The sequence below is a fragment of the Balearica regulorum genome, chromosome 7, assembly GCF_011004875.1.
Source record: "Balearica regulorum gibbericeps isolate bBalReg1 chromosome 7, bBalReg1.pri, whole genome shotgun sequence".
NCBI classification, from domain to species: Eukaryota; Metazoa; Chordata; class Aves; order Gruiformes; family Gruidae; genus Balearica; species Balearica regulorum.
This window is the reverse complement of record NC_046190.1, coordinates 8,498,117-8,518,246: the sequence shown is the minus strand read 5'-3', so window position 1 is coordinate 8,518,246 and position 20,130 is coordinate 8,498,117. Positions and strand designations below refer to the sequence as shown.

The 20,130-nt window shown below is 40.0% G+C and overlaps 1 protein-coding gene across 2 annotated transcripts in view; it reads right to left on the bottom strand.

Annotated features, from left to right (window-relative positions):
- The window catches only part of GFRA1 (GDNF family receptor alpha 1), a 147,892-nt gene that overhangs the window by 3,083 nt on the left and 124,679 nt on the right, over positions 1-20,130 (bottom strand). For both annotated transcript variants that reach the window (XM_075757820.1, XM_075757821.1), the window contains exon 8: positions 1,286-1,342. In XM_075757820.1, the coding sequence (XP_075613935.1) occupies positions 1,286-1,342 (57 nt within the window). The remainder of the gene's footprint in view (positions 1-1,285; positions 1,343-20,130) is intronic.

Sequence of the window (20,130 nt, the reverse complement as noted above, 5' to 3'; positions counted from 1 at the left end):
AACCTACTCCATCCGAAGTTGATCAGAGCCCAAAGAGGGGACAAGCCTCCCCCCGTCCTGGAGAGGCAATGGGCCAAGGTACAAGCTAGAAGTACCCAGAAGAGCAGATACAAAGAATGAGAAAAGAGCATCACTTTCCACGGGAATGACTGTCTACAGAGCCAGGGAGGCATTCAGGGATAAATCTCTGTGCCATTCCCTCACTTTGCCATCACCTGCTAGGACTGGCTAACTGGAAAGCCTTGAGACATAAGCTCTCAGAGGTAGTAGAGGCATTGGAGGAATTATCACAATATGCTTTCTTATACTCAGCCCTGGGCATCTGTTTTTTGAAAAATGTCATAGACAGAGTACGGAAAAGACGGACCAGCATTTCTTATGGTAAGCTACTGTTACTAGGGCCTTCTTGTGAAAGGTCTTTTAGCCCTCACGAGATGTCAACAGATCTGTTAATGTTACCGCATTGTTCCCTCATGTGTTATTAGGCTTCATTCTAGTACCTACAGGAAAATTTTAATAAAATCTAAAGAATTAGGAATGGGCTATAGAATTGTCATTGTTTAGAAGAACTGTGCAAATTTGGACTGGTGAAGGAGAACCTGAACGATGGTCGCATCCATGTGGTGGCTTATGCCATCACAGTTGGGCTTCCTCCAACGGCTAGGCTATGTGCTTCCACTAATTATTCCACTATGTACATCACTAATTATTAAGCTTCCTGAGAGGCTCAGTGCAAAGGATACGGACTGACAGACAGGAAACGGATGTACTGTTCACGTTTGAAAGGGGGCCTTGGAGGTCAGGCTGAGCAGAGCACTCCAACAGCACCGGGAGGTTCATTTCTCTTGGAGCTGTCAATCTGTCTCCTGATGTAGGAGCATCGCACCTCCTGATATGAACATCATCTCATGCCCTAAACTGGTCATATTGGTTAGCCACAGAACGATGTCCTGTATGTTTCTGTGTATTTGTTAAAAGCCGTACCAAGTTGTGTTCCTGCAGATGATTAACTAATTATACTTGCTAGATGCAATAGTAATTACCATGGGATCTGCCTAAGCATGTACTACACAGCTATTAAAATATAAAGTCAGCAGAGGCCACTTTGAGCCCAGCTCCAGGTTTCTCAGTAAGATCATTCTTTAATACATTATGGTATCCAAACATAACAATACTAACAAGGCTTTAGCGTGAGGTGAGCCCATTATAGTCTTGACAGACTTTGAACATTGTATATTACAGGGAGCCACCTGTGCTGTGAAATATAGAGGATCCACACTCTTACCTCATTAAGACAGAGCTCTGTATCTAGAGATTCATTGGATTTCCGCTTCTTCTGTGCCTGTGAACAAATGCAAAATTTATTCCCTGTAAAATTTATACATACAGCAGCACAAAACTATTAGATAAATTCACATGGGTTGTCATACTCCTGTAATTTTGACAGTGATTTGCACATGATTAGCAAATAAACTCTCCAAATGTAACTGCATGTTTTCCAGTAACATTCACATTCTGATTTGAATTTACAACAAAACTTCAAACAGTCAACTAAGAGTACTTAGTAATTACAATGATGAGTGCCATCAGCTGCAGAGAACATGTTATGTTCTGTGGCCCCTTAAAAATGATGCTGGATGTTCATGGGAAGAAATTAAATATGACAGTTAATAATTACCATAATACAACTGCATATTAACAAAAACCCTATCATATTCCTCAATTTTAGGAAAATATACAACACAGGAGTAATTTATCCTTAATTATTCTTGCCATTTCTCCAACTATTACTATGAAAATGCACGTATAGTTTTAATATATTGCATGGCTGCCACAGAGTCTCTTCTAGAAAGTTACAAAAAGAGCATTTCATGTCTTTTAACATATATACCTGTAAGTAAAATTGAGTTGTTTGTTTACATTGCAATCACTGATTATTATACACGGACTATTATTAAATGCAGGAATATTTTAGATGATCAAAGCCTAAAAAAATGAATCTGCTATATATTCAGCCACGACTTATGATGAGCATCCATCTGTTGCTATTACTGTGTGCTCTCCACACTGACTCAAGTAAGAAACATTTCTGGTGGCAGCATCATACAAAATGAAAGCAATAGTATGAACTCTGTCTAGCATCATGAGGTGTTTAATATTTCCATTGCTCAAGTGAACATGACTGGGCTGGGAGTTTTCTGCTTTTCTACAATGGCAATAGCAATCCCCATGGTGCTGAAGATATTTTCAGTAAATGGTGCTGTGGTTGATTTAAGAACTTCAATGATTCTCGATATCATTTCTTTCTTTGTATATTCCAGAAACATAAACAGCACTTTTTTATAGGAGCTATCAGTGTTAAATGTACAATCAAGTCTTATACCAGAAGATTTGGATTTATGCACCGAAACTACTGACTGCAGTGAGCATGTCTGACACGTCTTGGAAGTTTTGTTGTACATGCAATTTATTCCCTGCAAAAAATGAGGATCTGTGTTGCATTCATTTTGCACTGCAGAATCCCACCGGTTTTGACAGAGATGGACTGGACTAAAGTTGATGTGAGGAAGTGCTGAGCACTCTGATTTTATATCCTCAAAAAATTTAGTTCCGCATACGGCTATTTTATTTTATATCTGAGAGCCACCGGTGCTGCCTATGGATATAAAATAGTCTTCAACCTAATTACTGATTTTAGAATCCAAATGAAGGAACTGAACTTCTCATTAGGAAGCACATTCCCTGCTTCTCATTATACTTTTATATTTATAGATAGATATATTAGAGACAACTGAAAAACTAAACCAGCTGGGATTTAAGAGAAAGCTTAGCTATAGTAAGAATGCTTACTGTATATATGTTGACAGTTTTCAAATCTATGACAAAATAATAGCTCAATTCATTAATAAACACCCTCTGTGAAATCTCTCTCTTACATACCCTTTCTTCTAATTAGTACCATTAAAGTGGTTATGGTAAGCATAAATTTAACTATCTGAATGGAAAAAGAAATGCCTGGAAGTAAATTTGCTACAAGAAGCAACACAGTGAAGCCTTCCTGCCGTGTTTGCAGTGGTGGTGGTATTCACAGAGGTTACGAAACTTCTTTTAATGGCAACTGGGTAGATTTCAACTCCTAAATGGAGACGGGTACAGAAGGAGAAACTGGATTTCAATCCTGATTTTCTTGTATCCTAAGCCCCCATACTGCATTGAATTAGAATGTGAGGCTTCATAGGAGGCTTCAGATTCAGAGCTTCAGATCTTGACAGAGTAAACCGTGGGGACTGTACAAGCCTCACACTTCCTAGTTTGCCATTCAGTACCAAATTTCCTAGTTCACACAAGCATCTGCCTATTGGAAACATTGTGCTTTGCTGCTTACGCCTGCGCTGGATTCCTAACACTGTGCTAAGTACAAGTCTACTCTTCGTATTTGATCTCAACACCAAAGTTAGAATTTATGTTCCTTCTGTACTGTGTTTCTCAAATGAGAAAAGAGAAAAATATCATTATTTTGTCTACATGCAGTGAAGTCTTCCTTTACTTCATTCAGCCTGATAAACAATACAGTGCAGCAGCTAAAACATATTTACCTTTGAGAACACTATTTTAAGGGTAAAATCAACAGCTAGAAACAAAATCACCATTAAAAAAAAGCTTTTCAATCATTTTGATCAATATTCCCTAGCTTTCATTTGGAAGGTAATACTTCTCTGTATCCATATACTTAATGTAGTCATTCTAACATCAACACCACTTATTCGCATGTATCCTCTATTATAAAGTCCTCCTTTCTTAGAATTGAAAGGTAATTTTAATAAACAGGCAGGCTTTTCTCTTATCAAAACAGAAAGGATAATATCTTCCATTTAAAAATACAGCAAAAATGCAACTTCTTTTGGTGAGGGGGAAGGCGGAGGGAAAGAAAAAAATACCATTTTGAAGATGAGATGAGACATTATATGCCAAGTTTCAAATTGGAAGAGTACGTTTTTACTGTTGAGTTATAAACCTGTAAAAACGGGTTATAATGGAAATGCTGGCATAGGCTGCACTACTATAATACAACAGTGCACCACTAAATCACAAGTAATGGAAAAAAAACCCCACCTACGTGTTGAAGAGAGTGCTATAGAAAGTTTATGTGCTGTAATTACAACCTAAGGGGAAAATTCTTCCTGCCCTACTCTTGGGCAGAAAGGACACTACATGTAGCAGAACTCCTGTATTTGTGCTACAGTGAGTGAACACCTTATTAGAGGTAAAAAAATCAGGGGTTGGCAGTTGTGCTGATAGCCTGGGTGGAAATACACCCAGGCTGGGAGACATGTATTTGAATTATGAAAGATATCCTCATCCATCAGATATTTACCTTATGTCTTCCATTATCCAAAACGATTAAACAATAGAAATGTGTGCCCATCACGTACTGCTGCAGACAATTCTGACAGGGAATAGCTACACCATCAACAAATTTGTGAAATGAGAGTTGTTCGTTATACAAGATGCCAAAGATTCACTGCCAACCTCCATCTCAGGTCTCCTACAGGCGTAACATACAGGCAAGAAGGTACCTTCAAAGGTGCTAGAAGAACCTAATTCCACAGCAGTAAAATAGCACACACAAATGGCTAATAAATCTGTATTCCAGCTTATATTTTTTGAATTTTAATATAAAGCTCTTATCTGGTGACAAAAAAACTATGGGAATTTTGTCATTAAACAAAATACGAGCAGAGTTGGGCTGATAAAAATAATAATTAAAAAAACAGCGAAAGAAAAGCAGCTTAAAATAACTGGTTAAACATATGGAAAGAGGTATGAGATCTTTTCTACTGAGGTAAAATAGCATTTGCTAATGACACTCAGCTGTGACATGCCTCTGACTGTACAACAAAGTTACATAAGATGGGTTGACACTCACCCCGGCTTCGCAGGGAACTGTAATTCAGTGATGTGGGCTACTCTGACAAAGCTGCCCCCATACTGCCAACAACCTTGCACTCATTTAAGCTTTTCTATTCTGCAAAAATGAACATCTGCTTTTACAGATAATCTTATCACTGTGGTAGCACAAGCAACAGATGATATTTAGAGATAATCATATTCATGCACCTCCTGATGAGCTCTTCAGTGTCGTGTACGTTACTCACACAAGCCTTGTTTTGGTCTTCGCAACCTTTAGCTTTTAATACTCAAACTAAAGTGTTGGACTTAGTTAAGGGCCGATAGAGAAACCAACTGCATGTCCAGACAAGAAAAAACTCTCATGATCAGAAGCAGAATATTACTTATTTCTTTACTAGAAAGAAAGGAGAATCAGGGCCAGCAGAAGAGCTAGTGGTTTTCTGAAGGGAGAAAGAAATATTGCTTATAGAGATATTTCTCCTCCAGACACAGGACTCTGTGGACCTCCATGTTTCCTTCTAATCCCAATGACTCGTAGATGAGTTCAATCATATGTCCTTGCTCAGACACACCCTAACCTAGTCTTCTCTTGTCCTGCACCTAATAACCATCATAAAATCCTCCCAAACCGAGTAACTCTCTGCTTCCAGTCCCCCAAATCCCTCTACCTCCATCTCTGCAGACACTAAAGCCCTAGATTTATTCCCAGAAATACTATCTTGCAATTATGTGTCCAGCTTCTACAAATCACAGCACTACATGGTTAATAAATGCATTAAACACTGCGGCAGTATCTCACCAGGAGTCAGTACACACATTATTTATGGCTTGTCATCCAGCAGTATTTTTTATATATCCACTACAGCATGCATATCTATGTTACTCACAGCAAGGCAAAGGTCTGACTGGGGATGGCTCCAAACAGAGGTGAACTTTAATTTGGAGGGCGGGGAGGGAAGGAGAAGCATGTAAAGGGAACTGAACACGTTGGACCTGAATGCAAACAGGCACAGAGTGAGCGTTCGAACTCAGAAACCTGTCCCTTTCTGTTAGCTACACGCTTTGGGCCTTATGGAACGTAGTGCTTCGACATTACAGTGTGAGACAACTGAAGTATCATTACGACAGATATCTGTTATGTGGGTTGTTTTTTCAGCTAATTTTAATGAGCGCGCCTTTGTCCTCTCCTGAGATGCCTGGTTAGTTATGCCCATATTAACAAGCCTTTCTGAAGAAGAGACAAATCTCCCAGAATACATCCTTCAAATGACCACGCTTCCGAAGTAGCTATAACAAATGAGGGTGCTTGTTCTTTTTGTTCTCCTCTTGTGCTGATTAGAGAGATTTACCAAGCAACTAACCTGTTTTTCCAACAGCAGGACACAAACAATAAGCAGAGAAATATACAGATTGTGAAAATGCAATCAGTTTAACTCTTCTGCGCTCACTAAGCGGTGGGTGCATCTATCACAATTGTCAACAGTATTTTCTTATTAGCACGGTAGTAGTATGCCACGCTGGAGTATAAATTACTTTCAACAGGTAAGATAAGCAAAGTGTGGGTCAGAGACACAGGCCACTAAAATAAGGATCCAATTCAGCACAGAGTAATTTTGAAACCCATACTGTACAGCCAGGGTGCAAAGCTATTTAAGCTATAAAAACAATTAGCTTTGCACGATCCTATAATAAAAGAAGTCAGACCTTTTTTTTTCCACTTTTTTTTTTTTCTCTGTGCTGAATCAGCCCTCAAGATACAAGCTTGGGGCATGAAATTATCGGTCATCATTCTGCATAAAAGCACTATAGTGCTGTCATCCCACTTACAGAGTGAAGTGTCTTTTAAAAACAAGCATTATCAAGGTACTGCTGGCACTAGTCTCCAAAGCTATGTAGATAACATCCGGCACAGTAAGAATCAAATCACAAGTTTTTCAGCTGGGAGACATTAAATAAAGCAAACCAATTATGCCCTTGTGCCCAACTATGCTCCGGGGAAACACACACAGAGTTTTACAGGCTGCAGAGCACTGCAGTCAGCCAGTCCCTTCAGGCCCCATCACATCCCAGACCTAAGCTCCTGTCCCCCATAGCTTTGTACCTGTCCTAAACCCACACAGTTTGTCCCCACTCCCCTGCAGGGGTCTTGTCTGGCTTTCCCCCCACAGCTTTGCCCCAGCTGGGCAGGGCAGCGGACCCCAGGCAGTCCTGAGCACGGCAGGACGCCCCGACTGCCTTTGGGCCCAGCCACCCTCTAGTTTGCCAGTTCAAGCATTCAGAAATCATGAGTCAAGTGCCATGCAAGACCGGCAGACAGCTGCTCAGTGGGCAACACTGCGTAGCGACAGACCTACTGAGCTTCACAAAGCTCTGGCTTTCTTAAGGGAACACACGTGGCATTTAAAAAGTCCCCTTATCCCTCAACATTAATAGATTGTTGCTGGTTTTGAGTACTTAAGCATCAGAAACAAGTGATAGAGGGCAACCTCAAAGCAGGGACGTTTTTCTGGTCAGGAAAGGGAAAAAGGGATGGTGGGTTTCCTGAGATTGTTTCCATGCATTCCTTCAGGAGGAAAGGGGGTTGAACAGAAAAGGCTTCGCCACAGGGCAGGCAAGAGGAATCCTCCAGGAAGGGGGGCTGGGACACATGTAGGTCCCTGTTTTGCTAAAGCCAGCTTTCCAGCTCTTTGGTCACCAACGAGGTAGCACTGCCCAGTCTCCTCTGGACAGGGCCAGGTGGGCTGGGAACGGTGTCTCTTCCCCAGACCACTGGGTAACAATGGATCAATTAACTCCGGTCTAACAGGTGTCCAGTGCAGAGACTTGGGTCTCGTGATAGCTGTAGATGGAAACACACTTAGCAGCCGACATCACTTCAGAAATCTAAGAAACGGTCCTAGAAGTTGATAAAGTGTGATACAGTAGAGAAAACCATCTTCCCTCCAACCTCTTCCATCTTAAAATTAAGAGAAAATTTGATTGGGGGGATGAAGTGGTGGGGTGGGAGTAATCCTCCCAAAATGATCAGAAACAAGTGTGGAAAGAAGGAAACATGACATTGTACCGTATGAATTATTGCTGGACCATTCCCCAATCCTTCTGTTCGTAAAGATGAGACTTAATTAAACCCCATCTCTCACTGCACTTATATGGCTGGGACAATATGGCACAAAAACTGCCTAACAGCAATCTTAAACGTTTTATAAAAAACAGATCCTATCAGAAACACCAAACTGATCAAACGGCTTACAAGGACCAGACACAGAGATCTTCAAATATTTATTTCAAGCAATTAGTCTCCCAGTGAGCACAGCACAAAATAGACACCCAGCCAAGACAACAGAACTGTCTGACTTACTTACCTTTCATGGCAGTACAGTAATTTGCTAACCGTTTTGGTTATTCATTCAGTCATTCATTTATCTGAGTAAAATGAATTTCTATAGTCCTAGATTCTTGCTTCCTATTTTTAGGGGATATTATGCAATTCTGCTAATATGGTCTTTTTATGGATTTGCCTCAAGCAAGTAGTTTTGCATTAAGAAGGGCAGAGGAGAAAACAGAATACTAAAAACACAGACGGAATAAGTTTTGTTAGGTTAGTATCTCAATGGCTTAGGCTGCCTAGGTGTTTTGGGTTTTTTTTCCTCTAGTTATAAAACTGAACAGCCATGTAATTCAAACTCAAGATGTTTGGGATTTTATTATTAAAACCCATTTCCCTAGTGATTCATCACAGCTATCAACCCAGTGCCATACATAGCAGTTACAGGTAGCATCTGGCTGTTGCACACTGAACAGCATCTAAAGAAAAGCAGCAGGAACACAAAGCCGTTACATTCTCAGTTAAAAGACATACTCAGCTTTTAATTTGGAACAAAGGTAAGCCATTGAAGAACTACAGATCCCACAACGCTTCCCCAGGCTGGAGTGTGTGCCCTTGCATGTCCAAGTATGCAAACAAAGTTGTTCTATTTGGCAGCAGGCGAAGTACCTACCTCCCCTATTAGACTGGGCTACGTGGTGCACTGGAGTGTGGTGTAAACACTCCTGAGCAGCTGTCAGCCACGGCTACTCGGGGACTAAAAGCAGCTCAGCCAGAACAGCACAGGCCTGCATCACGCTAATGAGCCTTGAAAAGAGGCACCATACTAATGGAGCTACGGTGCTCCTACGCCGCATCTCGCACCTCCAGGTGTGCCTGACAGGTAGCTGCCGGCTGGAGAGCGGCTGGGGTGTGCTGCTCTGTGCTGGGCAGGCACATGCTACGTACGCCTGCTACTCGCAGGCAAGTTCTCCTTTGCCCCGCGCAGACGACAGGACGCTCTGTGGCTGGGACTCTGCTAAGAAAAACTTGTGAGCCTCTCAAGCCACAAGCAGGGAGAGAGCTCAGTAGGGATGCTCGCCGCATCGGTCGGCCTCATGAGACATCCAGCTCTGAGCTGTCAGTCGGCGGAAGAGATTAAGAAAAGAAGGTCACACGTTGCCTGTGCGCTCGGGCAGCAGGACCAGGGGTGGTGTGCTCTGGTTCTGCAGCTGGAAGGAAAGATCAGGCAAGCTTGCTTGAACACCAGTCTGCACAAAGCCTTGAGCGCTGAGCATTACAGGAAGCTTCCATTCGTGCTATGCCAACCTTAAGCAACTGATATTATTGCTGGTTTCTTGAGCACTGTGTTCACTCATAAATTTTAAAAGGGAAAGGAAAAGAATGACCATGAACATCTGCTTTTGGTTAAGTGACTAATAATGTTCAAGACTTTTCTCTTTATTAACCATATTAACCATATGTGTATGCGCGCGTGTGTTGTGAGTACTGGCATGGTTACGCACAGAAAGAAAACACAGAAAGCCTTAAAAGGATTTCGAAACACTTCAGATAACAAGTGACTTCGCTGCAATTATAGAGAGGCAAAAGCAAAGGCTCCAGATATTAAAGTAACCTTGCACAGAAAGGTAGAAGACAACAGGCACTTAGTTGAGCGCCCACCATATAGCTATGCCCTCCACTCCTCAGGTTTGTTTACACATTTAAAGCCCAGTGTATTAGTTTTCTTACATCCGCAGTTATGTTGCTATGCCTGTACCCGAGTCCCATTAAATCATGACATGATTTAGAGACTAGGGGGTTTTTTTATTTTAAAGTAATTCAATCTTGAACAGCTGGGATTTGGATTAATTGGTGAATTTTGCATTTTTGGCATGATCTGCTCTCCAGAAGTGCCACTGAAATAAAAATTTAAAGCATTTTCTCCCTGTTCCTCTAATCCTGTAGCTGAATTCTGCAGGTGCACAGATGTATCCTCAGAACTGGCAGGGCTGAAATTTCAGTGAAGTTGCGGCAGTACTTGCCTCAATATCCATGTTCCTTTTTACCACGGATAATACCATTCAGAATAAAAATATCGGAAAGACTATTTTTAAATAATGCAATCAAACTTAGCAAGGTGAGTCTATAACGAAACAAGGCTATGGCACACTGTGGTTTTGACCAGCAGCTGTTCCCCAAGAATTCAGCCAGAGCAACACACATAACATGAAAAATGTCACCCAAATCGTTAATGTTTTGGCAAAGTTCAAAGTTACTGAACACAGGATTGTTTTAATGTGAAATATAAGACAACTTCAACTTTAAGCATAGCTGCTAGCTGTGTCTATTTTTATTTTCATAAGAATATATGCCTTTATACTTTTGTAGAAAGGTATTGAAAGTCACTGTTAGTATTCCTGATTAATAAATTCTGATAGCATTTTAATTTCTAAAAGTGAATTAATATCATACAATTTTGATTGTTGGCATTTTATTTTCTATGACAAACATGTTTCAACAAACTTAAGTCATGACTGATAAAACCATAAACATCCAGTTGGTCCTGTCCACAGAACTCCATCAGCTAAGCTAGACCTTGGTTTGTCCTGTCACCTTCCTAAATGTTATTTAAAGGCCCCTGCAGTATGGATCTTAAAACTCAACACCTGTGAGAGACTTTGATCTAGCATCCTACACTCATTCTTCTCCTGCTGAAGTGAGGGAAGGAGAGAAAAATCACCCCTTCTCAAAAATACTAGGAGTGAAATCCTAACACTGATTCTCTTTAATGGGCTATACTATAGTGGCGTATGCTTTAATGGATGATATTATATTGGCCTTCCTCGTATCCATTATTTACACATGAACGATGCTCTCACACCCAACAGTTACAGTGTCGTTAATGAAGCTATTCAAATAAGCAGAGAAACTCTCGTGTAAGAGGATTTTGCAGAATCACGACCTTGTTAGAAAGGTGCCTTGTTCTTTACACCACACCACGGGAATTCTTCCACTGGCCAGGCAACACCAAGTGAAAATGAAAACTAACTTCCTAATATCATCTGCATATACAGCCTCAAATTTGAGCTCAGTAATGTTAGATGTTTAACAATTATAACCCCATTAAAACAAATCTGAGCCTATAATAACCAGATTATGCAAATAATTATCAGATTATGCAAAACGGTATTCGCAGGATATGTGCCCGCTTTGTTTCATCACACAAATCATGCACAGAAGGACAGAAGGCTTACATTTATGTTTACAGTTAATAAGCCAGAAAATACAAACGGACGAATGCTAATAATGCAAGTAAGGGAGATCAACAGGATCGCTTTGGGTATATTTTGTAGGGTTTTCATACTAAACTGGAAGAAGCTTTTGAAGATTTATTGTGACTAGTTTGCCTACTTTTTGAAGTATTATGGTGTGGCAGACTGGATAGCTCAGGGGATTATTAATGGGATATACAGCCTTATATTCTGAGGTAGCTAGTTTAATCTAGCTCAGGTCAATACTGACAACTATTCTGTAGTATGTTTGAAATGAGGTGGTGGTTCTGGAGCACTTCTTCTCTTAAGAGGACAGGTTCAATGCACAAAAGTGGCACTAATTTGCACCTCAGGCAGTGCACTTCATCAAAGAGACTGAGGAATTAATGGGATATAGGTTTATAACGTTGCAAAGCACTCCGGATGTTTGCCCATGTCCTTCATTTCCCTTTCTGTGAGATGAGCTCCTCTGTTAAAAAGGGACAGTCCTCCTATAGTCTCAGATTTTTTTAATTCCATTGCAAACCCTACAAGAAAAATCTTGAAGGTGCCCTATGCTACCAAATTTTAACATCCTTTAGCGGGACCCAAGAGAGAGATTAGAAGGTATCAGCAGGAAAAACATCTTGAAGAGAATCTTGATTGATGATGGTTGGCAGCAAATATTTCCCTGAGTGCACAATGGTTTTATTAATAGTTCTGGACGGAGCTGAAGCAAGTAGAAAACAGCACCAAGTGAGGGGTGTTTTTTGCAATCCACCTAGTCACCCATCTAACACTCACAAGCATCAGCTTTGTCTTGCTAGCAAGTTTCAGCGTCAATATGATCTCATCAAGTTTCCAGAGAGGAAAGATTCCCAAAAAATACATCTGTGTGTGTGTCAACTACAGCAACAATATGGCTTCTTGTGTTACTCCTACCTACAGACCAGCGGGTGGAAAGTCAGAACTAACAAAGCGTTACTAGAGATGAGGGATGAGTGTAATGCAGACTGCCTACTGTATATTAACATGTGTACATTGTATATGCAGGCTGCATATGCACACCAGCACTGATGCTGCACTAGTGTATCGAGAGAGGAGTTTAATGGGTTGAAGAGATGCCATGTTCAGTGGCCAAGATGGGATTAGCCTCTCTCGTATTTGAGAGCAGCATGCTTAAAAGGGATCTGGGATATCACTATGCTGGTCACACTCAGCGACCACTTGAACAGCACAGGACATCGCATTTCTGATATGCTGTGCATGGATGAACGTAATTGCACTACAACGGGCTTTGTACGTAACAAAGGGCAGCAGATGATGAATGAGGACTTGCAGAGCATGTATGAGCAGATGCGTCTCACTGGCTTGGAGATTATTTGGAGTTGCGACTTTGCCAGTTGCTCCCTTTAAATGTTCATGAAACCCCAGAGTCCAGTCTCCCGTTACACTGACGTGAGCCAGCATGAGTTGTATTTCAGGGACTGTCCCTGAGATGTGAACCCAGGGGGACCGATTCAGCTTCCAAAGAGCAGAGCTCTCTCACTAAGGGCATTTACCAAGGAGTTGTACTGCTACTGAGTACAACATCGTATCTGAGCCATCAGCCTGAAGGTGAAAAGCCTCTGCTTAATTAATGATTCCTAAGTATCCTCATTAAGCTGTTCTCTGGGTATAGACTGGGTGTGTTTTTTATCTAAACCTTTTCAGTTGTGCCTATAACAATCTGAATTTCTCATACGCAAATAACCATGACTGAATCCTTAGGAATAATCAGAAAATCTTAATTAAAAGTAATAGGGGTTAGGCCAACTCTTGATGAGAGCATGATTCTGCAAATAGTTGCAAGAATTTGTCAAACTAATTAAGTTCAAAATCAGTATGAAAAAAGGGACAATTTTTCCTTCTGAGTTTGCATTTGACTTCTGAAATTGTACATAGGCAGTTAGTTCCCTGCAGGAACAGATCCCAAAATTTGCCCTCACAACGGTATAATTACAGTGCATACGTGACTGAAGTGTGCAGAGTAGCATGCTGACATAGAATCCATTATATAATGGTCTTCAAGAATTTGACTCGGGAACATACAACTTTTAATGCACTACTTTTTCCAGAGGAGGGCAAGCCATTCTAAAAAAACATACTAAACACTGTTGGTTAGAAAAGTTCTGATCAAACCACTTTTTTTACATTTGTGCAGGCACAAATTTAGGAACGCGTTTTACAGATACTTGTAACCGCTTTGCTTTCATCCATGCACACAATTCATGTGCCCACTTATCTGACTCTCTGCACAAACTAGGTACTTATGACCGCAGGTAGCTATTTAGATCCTACTTGATACACGTCTTACCTGCCATGTACATAAAAAATTTGAATGCATACATTTCAAATCTGAGCATGAATTCAGTACATCCAAATGTTTATGTGCATGTGGTAATGCATATCTAGCCTTGAATTAGAGGCAACTTGAGGCTTCTGAAAATGTCAATCTGGAAAAATAAAGTAGTACCATGTAATGCAGTATTTAGTAAATTACTGCCCTGAATACCTAATTCTGTTTTAAGAAAGACATGAGGGAGGATAATCCTGTAATTCTTTAGGACACATGCTGAGTGAACCTATGAAAAAATATCCTGCATTATGCACAACAGTCAGACTGTTTACTTGTGGCTCACAGAAAGAGCTAAGCACGCGGGAGGGCTTAACCTGAGGTGGGATTATTAGGCCAAGTCCACTGATGAGAACTACGGTTTGGTGTGAAATAGTTAGGATCTCCTCCAAAGTACAGACTAAAATAAACATTTTGAACTCCTATTGATTGCGAAGGCAAGGAACTGAAATGGGTGACAGCGTCTCATGTGCTGGAACTAAACAGCAAGTTGAAAAATGGTGTCGAGTAGATGGTTTGAGGGTAACATAGAGATCTATTATTCAGCTAAGACAGCTGATTAGGAGTCATGGGGATAAAAAGTAACTAGGAGATAAAGGGTATGATTTATTTCCAGTATTTGATTATTAGTGTACAGTGAAGGCTATAAGTAAAATGAGCAGACAGGTTAAAAGCAGAACAAAAATATATTTATGTTCAGATGTCTTGTTATCATTAATGTTTTTTATTAAGAGTATATGTTAGCCAATTTGGTTAAAAGACTGCATTTCATCTTCTGTCCTATAAACTTTGTTTGACTACTTGAAAAATTCAGGCATGCTATGGAAAAGGTTCCAAATTTTAGCTCTTCAACAGTACGATATTTTTTTAGCTATGCTGTCTTGTCACCAATGTGTGATTTAGAATTATTACTCATTATTGTAGTCTAATTTCCATTGGGCTTTTCTATATTTCATTTGCTGCTGGTCACAAGAAAGAAACTATTGCTAAAAAATCTTCTTTATTATTACTGAAATACTTTTGATCATATCTGCCACACGATAGCTGTGAGCCTGGGGGATTTCTTTGTTAAGAACATTAGTTTATGGTTTACATATAAATATCAAAGAATCATGTATATATATGTAAGGAGTAACCGATAATTACAATGTACACTTAAGGATAATTGCAATGTACACAACTGTGGAGTTATTTCATTTTTACAAGTGTGTAAACAAAAGCAGAATTTGATTAGGTCGTGTGATTGCCTCTTTCGACTCAAATGACTTTATATGCATAAACATACTTCATGTACTTGGGTTTGCTGTTGGCAGAGGAAGGCAATATATCCTCTTTAATCAAGGATAAGGAAGCAGGGTTGCCTCAGACTTTTTTCCCAAATCAACATACAGACCTGCTCCAATCTCTTAACTGCACCCCAGTACGGCCACAACCCCCCAGCCCCTTCCCCACTGTAGCTCCCAAGGCAGCCAAGCCAGTGATGGCACGGAGACTCCTCCTGTGCCATACGGGCTCAACATCCCTCCTGCTCAGTCTTGTGCAGTCTTTTTTTCCCCCTAAAACTGCATTTTGCCATTACATCATTAGAGGAAATATAGAAAAATGTACACTGATAAATTGCATGCCAGAATAAGTCTATGAGGCAGTTGAGTGCCAAAGATTACAGAACAGATCTGCAAGAAGAAAGAACAAAAAAACAAACCCACAAAAAACCAAACCAAACCAAAAAAAAACATAAAAGGGCAGATAGGAAAAGGATCTAATAAAGACTAATGGTTAACTGGAAGTGAGGTTTCAGAGATGGAGTAGATATGCCACTAAACTGAGACTAATAGTCTAACAACTCAGGTCACATAAATGGCAAAACTAGTCTTGGTTATCGTTTCCCAAAGGGGAACTTTCCTCCATGCTAAAATAGTATATTTCTTGAATTTCTATTATTTCCAGTAGGGAGGGCTTCCAAGAGTAAGGAAGGTGTTTAAAAAAGATCTTTGTGTTTAGAGCTGCTATCCATGTATGAGGAATCTCTCTCTCTAAAAGCAGTGTGATTTTCTTCGCTGGTACCGCACAGATGTTTAGACCTCCAGAGGAAAGGTTACAGTTCTGTGCCAGGGAAAGTAATGTTTCCATGAGACTGAGTGTAAGAGGACGAACAAAGCTGCCACATCCACTTCCACAATTGGCAGCTTCTGCAAGATGCGTAAAATGAGAGAATTTTCATCTAGTGGGTAACATTAGGTTATCCTTTCTATTTTTCTGAGCACTGGAGTACTCAAATTCATACACCTTCCTCAAATGCTTTAACTCTACTATATTCTTCATAATGATTCAGCTAAAACCAGCAACAAAGCAATCTGAACACTTGAAACTACTAAGAAATAGACAATTAAACATGTGCACAAGGCTCCTGAGGCTTGTGGAGAAGTCTATTTGCCTGATAACTGCTCAGAACCTACCACAACGAGGCAGAGCCTTCTGCATACTACCCAGTTCTTGTCTTCTTTAAAACTCTTTTGGACAGAAAATAAATCAGAGCTGTGAGCATAAGACAGTGAACTTTAATCGACACTTTGCTGTAGCAGTAGACAAAATACGATTAACCACTTGTCCCACCAACAACATAGGTTTGGTGTGCTCTAGGAAACAGATAGCTAATCTATGCAAACAACCTCTTGATCATTAAGAAGTGCAAAAGTGTCCAGAAGTGTCTGCAACAAGCAGATTGCAAGAGCCAACAAGGGTGACAGCAAATCAGAAAATTATAGTGGAATTTGAATGCAGTAGTCATCTGTTAGCTCTTTTCTACCCACTCATATACCAAGGACTCATAAAAATACTGAGGAACAAAGATTTGTGGAAAACGACTCTGTGGCGGGCAGCCCTACTCCAGGATCTGGGACCATCTCTCCAGCCTCTGGGGATTTCAGGGAGCAGGACAAGAGACGAGGCAAACCTCGTAACTCTGCACCAGAACTGTGCACAAGGCATCAGGGTCCTTCTCCAGGAGCAAGCCTTCTCCCCCACAGACTGAGGTTGTGCAACAAATTGCTGTGCTGCTCCCCTGACTTCTCACGCCCTCTGCACACATCCCCCCCTCCGAGATGGAGAAGGCACGTAATTCGTAAAATTCTATGCATCCGTGATTAAACCATCACACTACAAAACAAATCCATCAATACCTGCTTCAATAACAGTGTTTAAAAATACATTTCAACTATAAAAGTCTTGTGAAAACCTTCTGCTTGCCTAGCAAATAACAATTATTTGCAAAAAATGGCAGAATTGATAAAGAAAGATTTTATTTGTAAAATTGTGATCAATTCTGGCAACCGCCCAGCTATTTTCAGACTTCAGAAAGAAACATCTCTGTATCAGCAACTGTATCAATTCTCCGAGAGAGAACCAGTCTTTTACTTTAGTTTTGCTCATGTGTCTCTGTGGATATACTTTTTGAGGATAACACAGTACATTAACATAGTCTATAACAGTAAAATACTTATTGTTTCTAGAGCACTCAAATATGCTAGGTGGTTTTCAGAATAAATAAAGGCTACAAGGTGGTATCTTAGCTTCACTGACGTTAACTGTAATTCATTGGGTTTTTAAGATCAGGAGTATCTTTTCATTATGAGCCTGTGGAAGAGCTAGTATGATGGCATTCTGGTCTGTAAGTAGGACTCCTGTAAGCTACTCCAGTTAAAATAAAAAAGTACTAACGATTTCAAGGATTCTATTCTTGTTCTCTGTTCCATTAGAAACCTGGTGGCACGATCGCTTTTGCCTGCATTTGCTTTGCAACGGGGTCAGCCTGCTGGCACAACCCCAGTTACTTTTACTTGCACGAGTATAATGGGAAGCAGAGTCACGGCTAAAACCTCGTATTTGCTAACAGCAAACAATATTTCTTAAACAAAGCACTTTGTCAATTCCCATAACCGCACAATATATTATGAACTATACTTCCAAAGACGATATGATTAAACATCTACCATCGCAACGCAATGACCTAGAATTTTTATTAGTAGTAGTTATGCCTTAAAATTAAATTATAATACTGTACTCCATTTCATGGCTGTTTTTTGCTGGCTATAGCGAGCTATCTGTTATACAAGAGAAATACATGATGGACTAGGTATTTGATTGAGAACTAAAGTTGGCTGACATTAGGAATACCTTTACTATGATGAACCACCGCATGAAGTAATAACATCAGCTATGAATTGTTTGATTTGGCTTATCTGATGTGATCCAATTTTCTGATTCTGGTTTATTCTAGCACTTTGTATTTTTGTGGATATTCCTATAAGAAGATACTGATGTGAAACACAGAAACAACTGTGGCTTAGGGGAGCACTGCAAATGCTACATCTGCTTTTAGTAGCAATAATTTGCAAAATTCTTTTGGAGGATAAGAACTATAATCTGACCATAGAAATTTCAATTTTCTATAAAGGTGTGTAGTACATTTTAATAAAGTTGTATTTTTGTAAGTCATTAAATTGGGTTTTAGTAACCTCATACTCATTTTCAATTGAACAATTATTAAACTATAAAACAAAATTGCATGATTCCTAAAACTGTAGTCTGGAGTTTTACAATCTGCTATAAAGCGCTGTATTATTATAATACACTAAAGATGCTCAGACTATTAAAACTTTTTTTTAAATGAACTGTAAAATATTTTATCATTGATGAAATAATTCTAAAGTATTAGGCTCTCCAGCAGTATACACGCACAATATTTCGGTATAATGAAAAGCATGCTAATCAAAAAAACATAATTTAAACTGTAATTCTAATATGCAAAATAAACCAGTTTGCTGTCTTTCGGCAGCAGTTTATTACAGCCGACATCCAACAGTAAAAATGTTTCATCAGAGTATTGATCATTAAACATGAGGTCCAGTCTTACAGAGAGCTCTGCATGCCAAAGACGACTGAACATTAACCACTGCACATCTGTGGAGCTCTGATGGTAACAACAGAGATGTGCTGCTCACACTGTCAGAGAGTTTTACCCTTTATTTTACTCCACAAATCATGACTGATCTTGCAAGGTGGCCCAATGTTCAACCGAGGAGTTCAACCAAGAACAATTTTCTACTGACTACTGATGGCTGATGTCTCATAGCAACGCTGACATTAATATGACACATCTGAGCTTCTAGGGTATGATACTTGGCTACATCCTCAAACTGTTCCTCTGATGTTCAAAAGAGAGGCAAAAGACTTAGAAATTAATCAGCTGTATTAATCAGATCTTTAACTTCAGCACGATTTCAACAAGCTTGAAAATGATCTATCTTGTGTGGTCCTGAAATTCTTTGGCAAAGAGGGGGAAGAACCCGACCAAGTGCAGCCTTGCTCCAAGTGGGAGCAACCTACGTGATCATACCATTAGTACCTATGTATGTAGACGCTGACTGCAAAGCGGCCTTTTGCCGCTGAGGTCCACTGTTTGCATAGTAACGCAAGCTGACTGCCGATCGCCTTCCTGCCCAGGAACACTGAGATTGCCTTACAGACTGAAAACCCAAACCTGTCCCTCGCTCATGATGACCTGATCTTCTCTAGTTCTGTCTGAAAGGTGCAAGAAACGTGCAGTAAATCAATACAGTCTCAGGGAATTTTATACTTCCACATTTTTTGAGGACCCACTCCAGCATGGTGCTGAAGCAAACAAGGATTAACTTCACTGAAATCAATGTCAATTAAATCAATGGACAAAGCAGTCTCTGTTTTGGTAAAACACAGAATTTTCTTCAGTGCTCCCCAAATTACGAGTAAAAGATTAAAGATGAAACTTTAAATTATCCCTGGCTGTCAGATTTTAATCTGAACATACAAAGTACATAAGACTTCTTTGGGTACAACAGACTTGCTGCTGAAGCAAATGAAAGATGTTGCTTTTTCAGAAAAAAAGCTGCCAATAGGTGTTCTCTAAATCACTTGTACCAGCAGGATGACCCCATTATGTCAGCTAATCCTGGAAATACAGGAGGTAAATTTAAATCTTTTCATTCAAAACATTTAGTCAATATTCTTTTTTCTATTTTGTTTTATTTTGTTCTGACTCAGCATTGGGAGTTTTATATTCCTGTCCATCTTTTGCCCCATACTATAACTTTCTGTGTAGGTGCAATGCCTGGAGGAAGAGGTAGAAGTACAACTTCTCCCGAGGGACAGAGCAGGCAGGGCATTTGAAAGGACAGTGATTGTTTTTCACAAAACGAAAAAGAAAGATCACAGGCCATGTGAAGGGATGG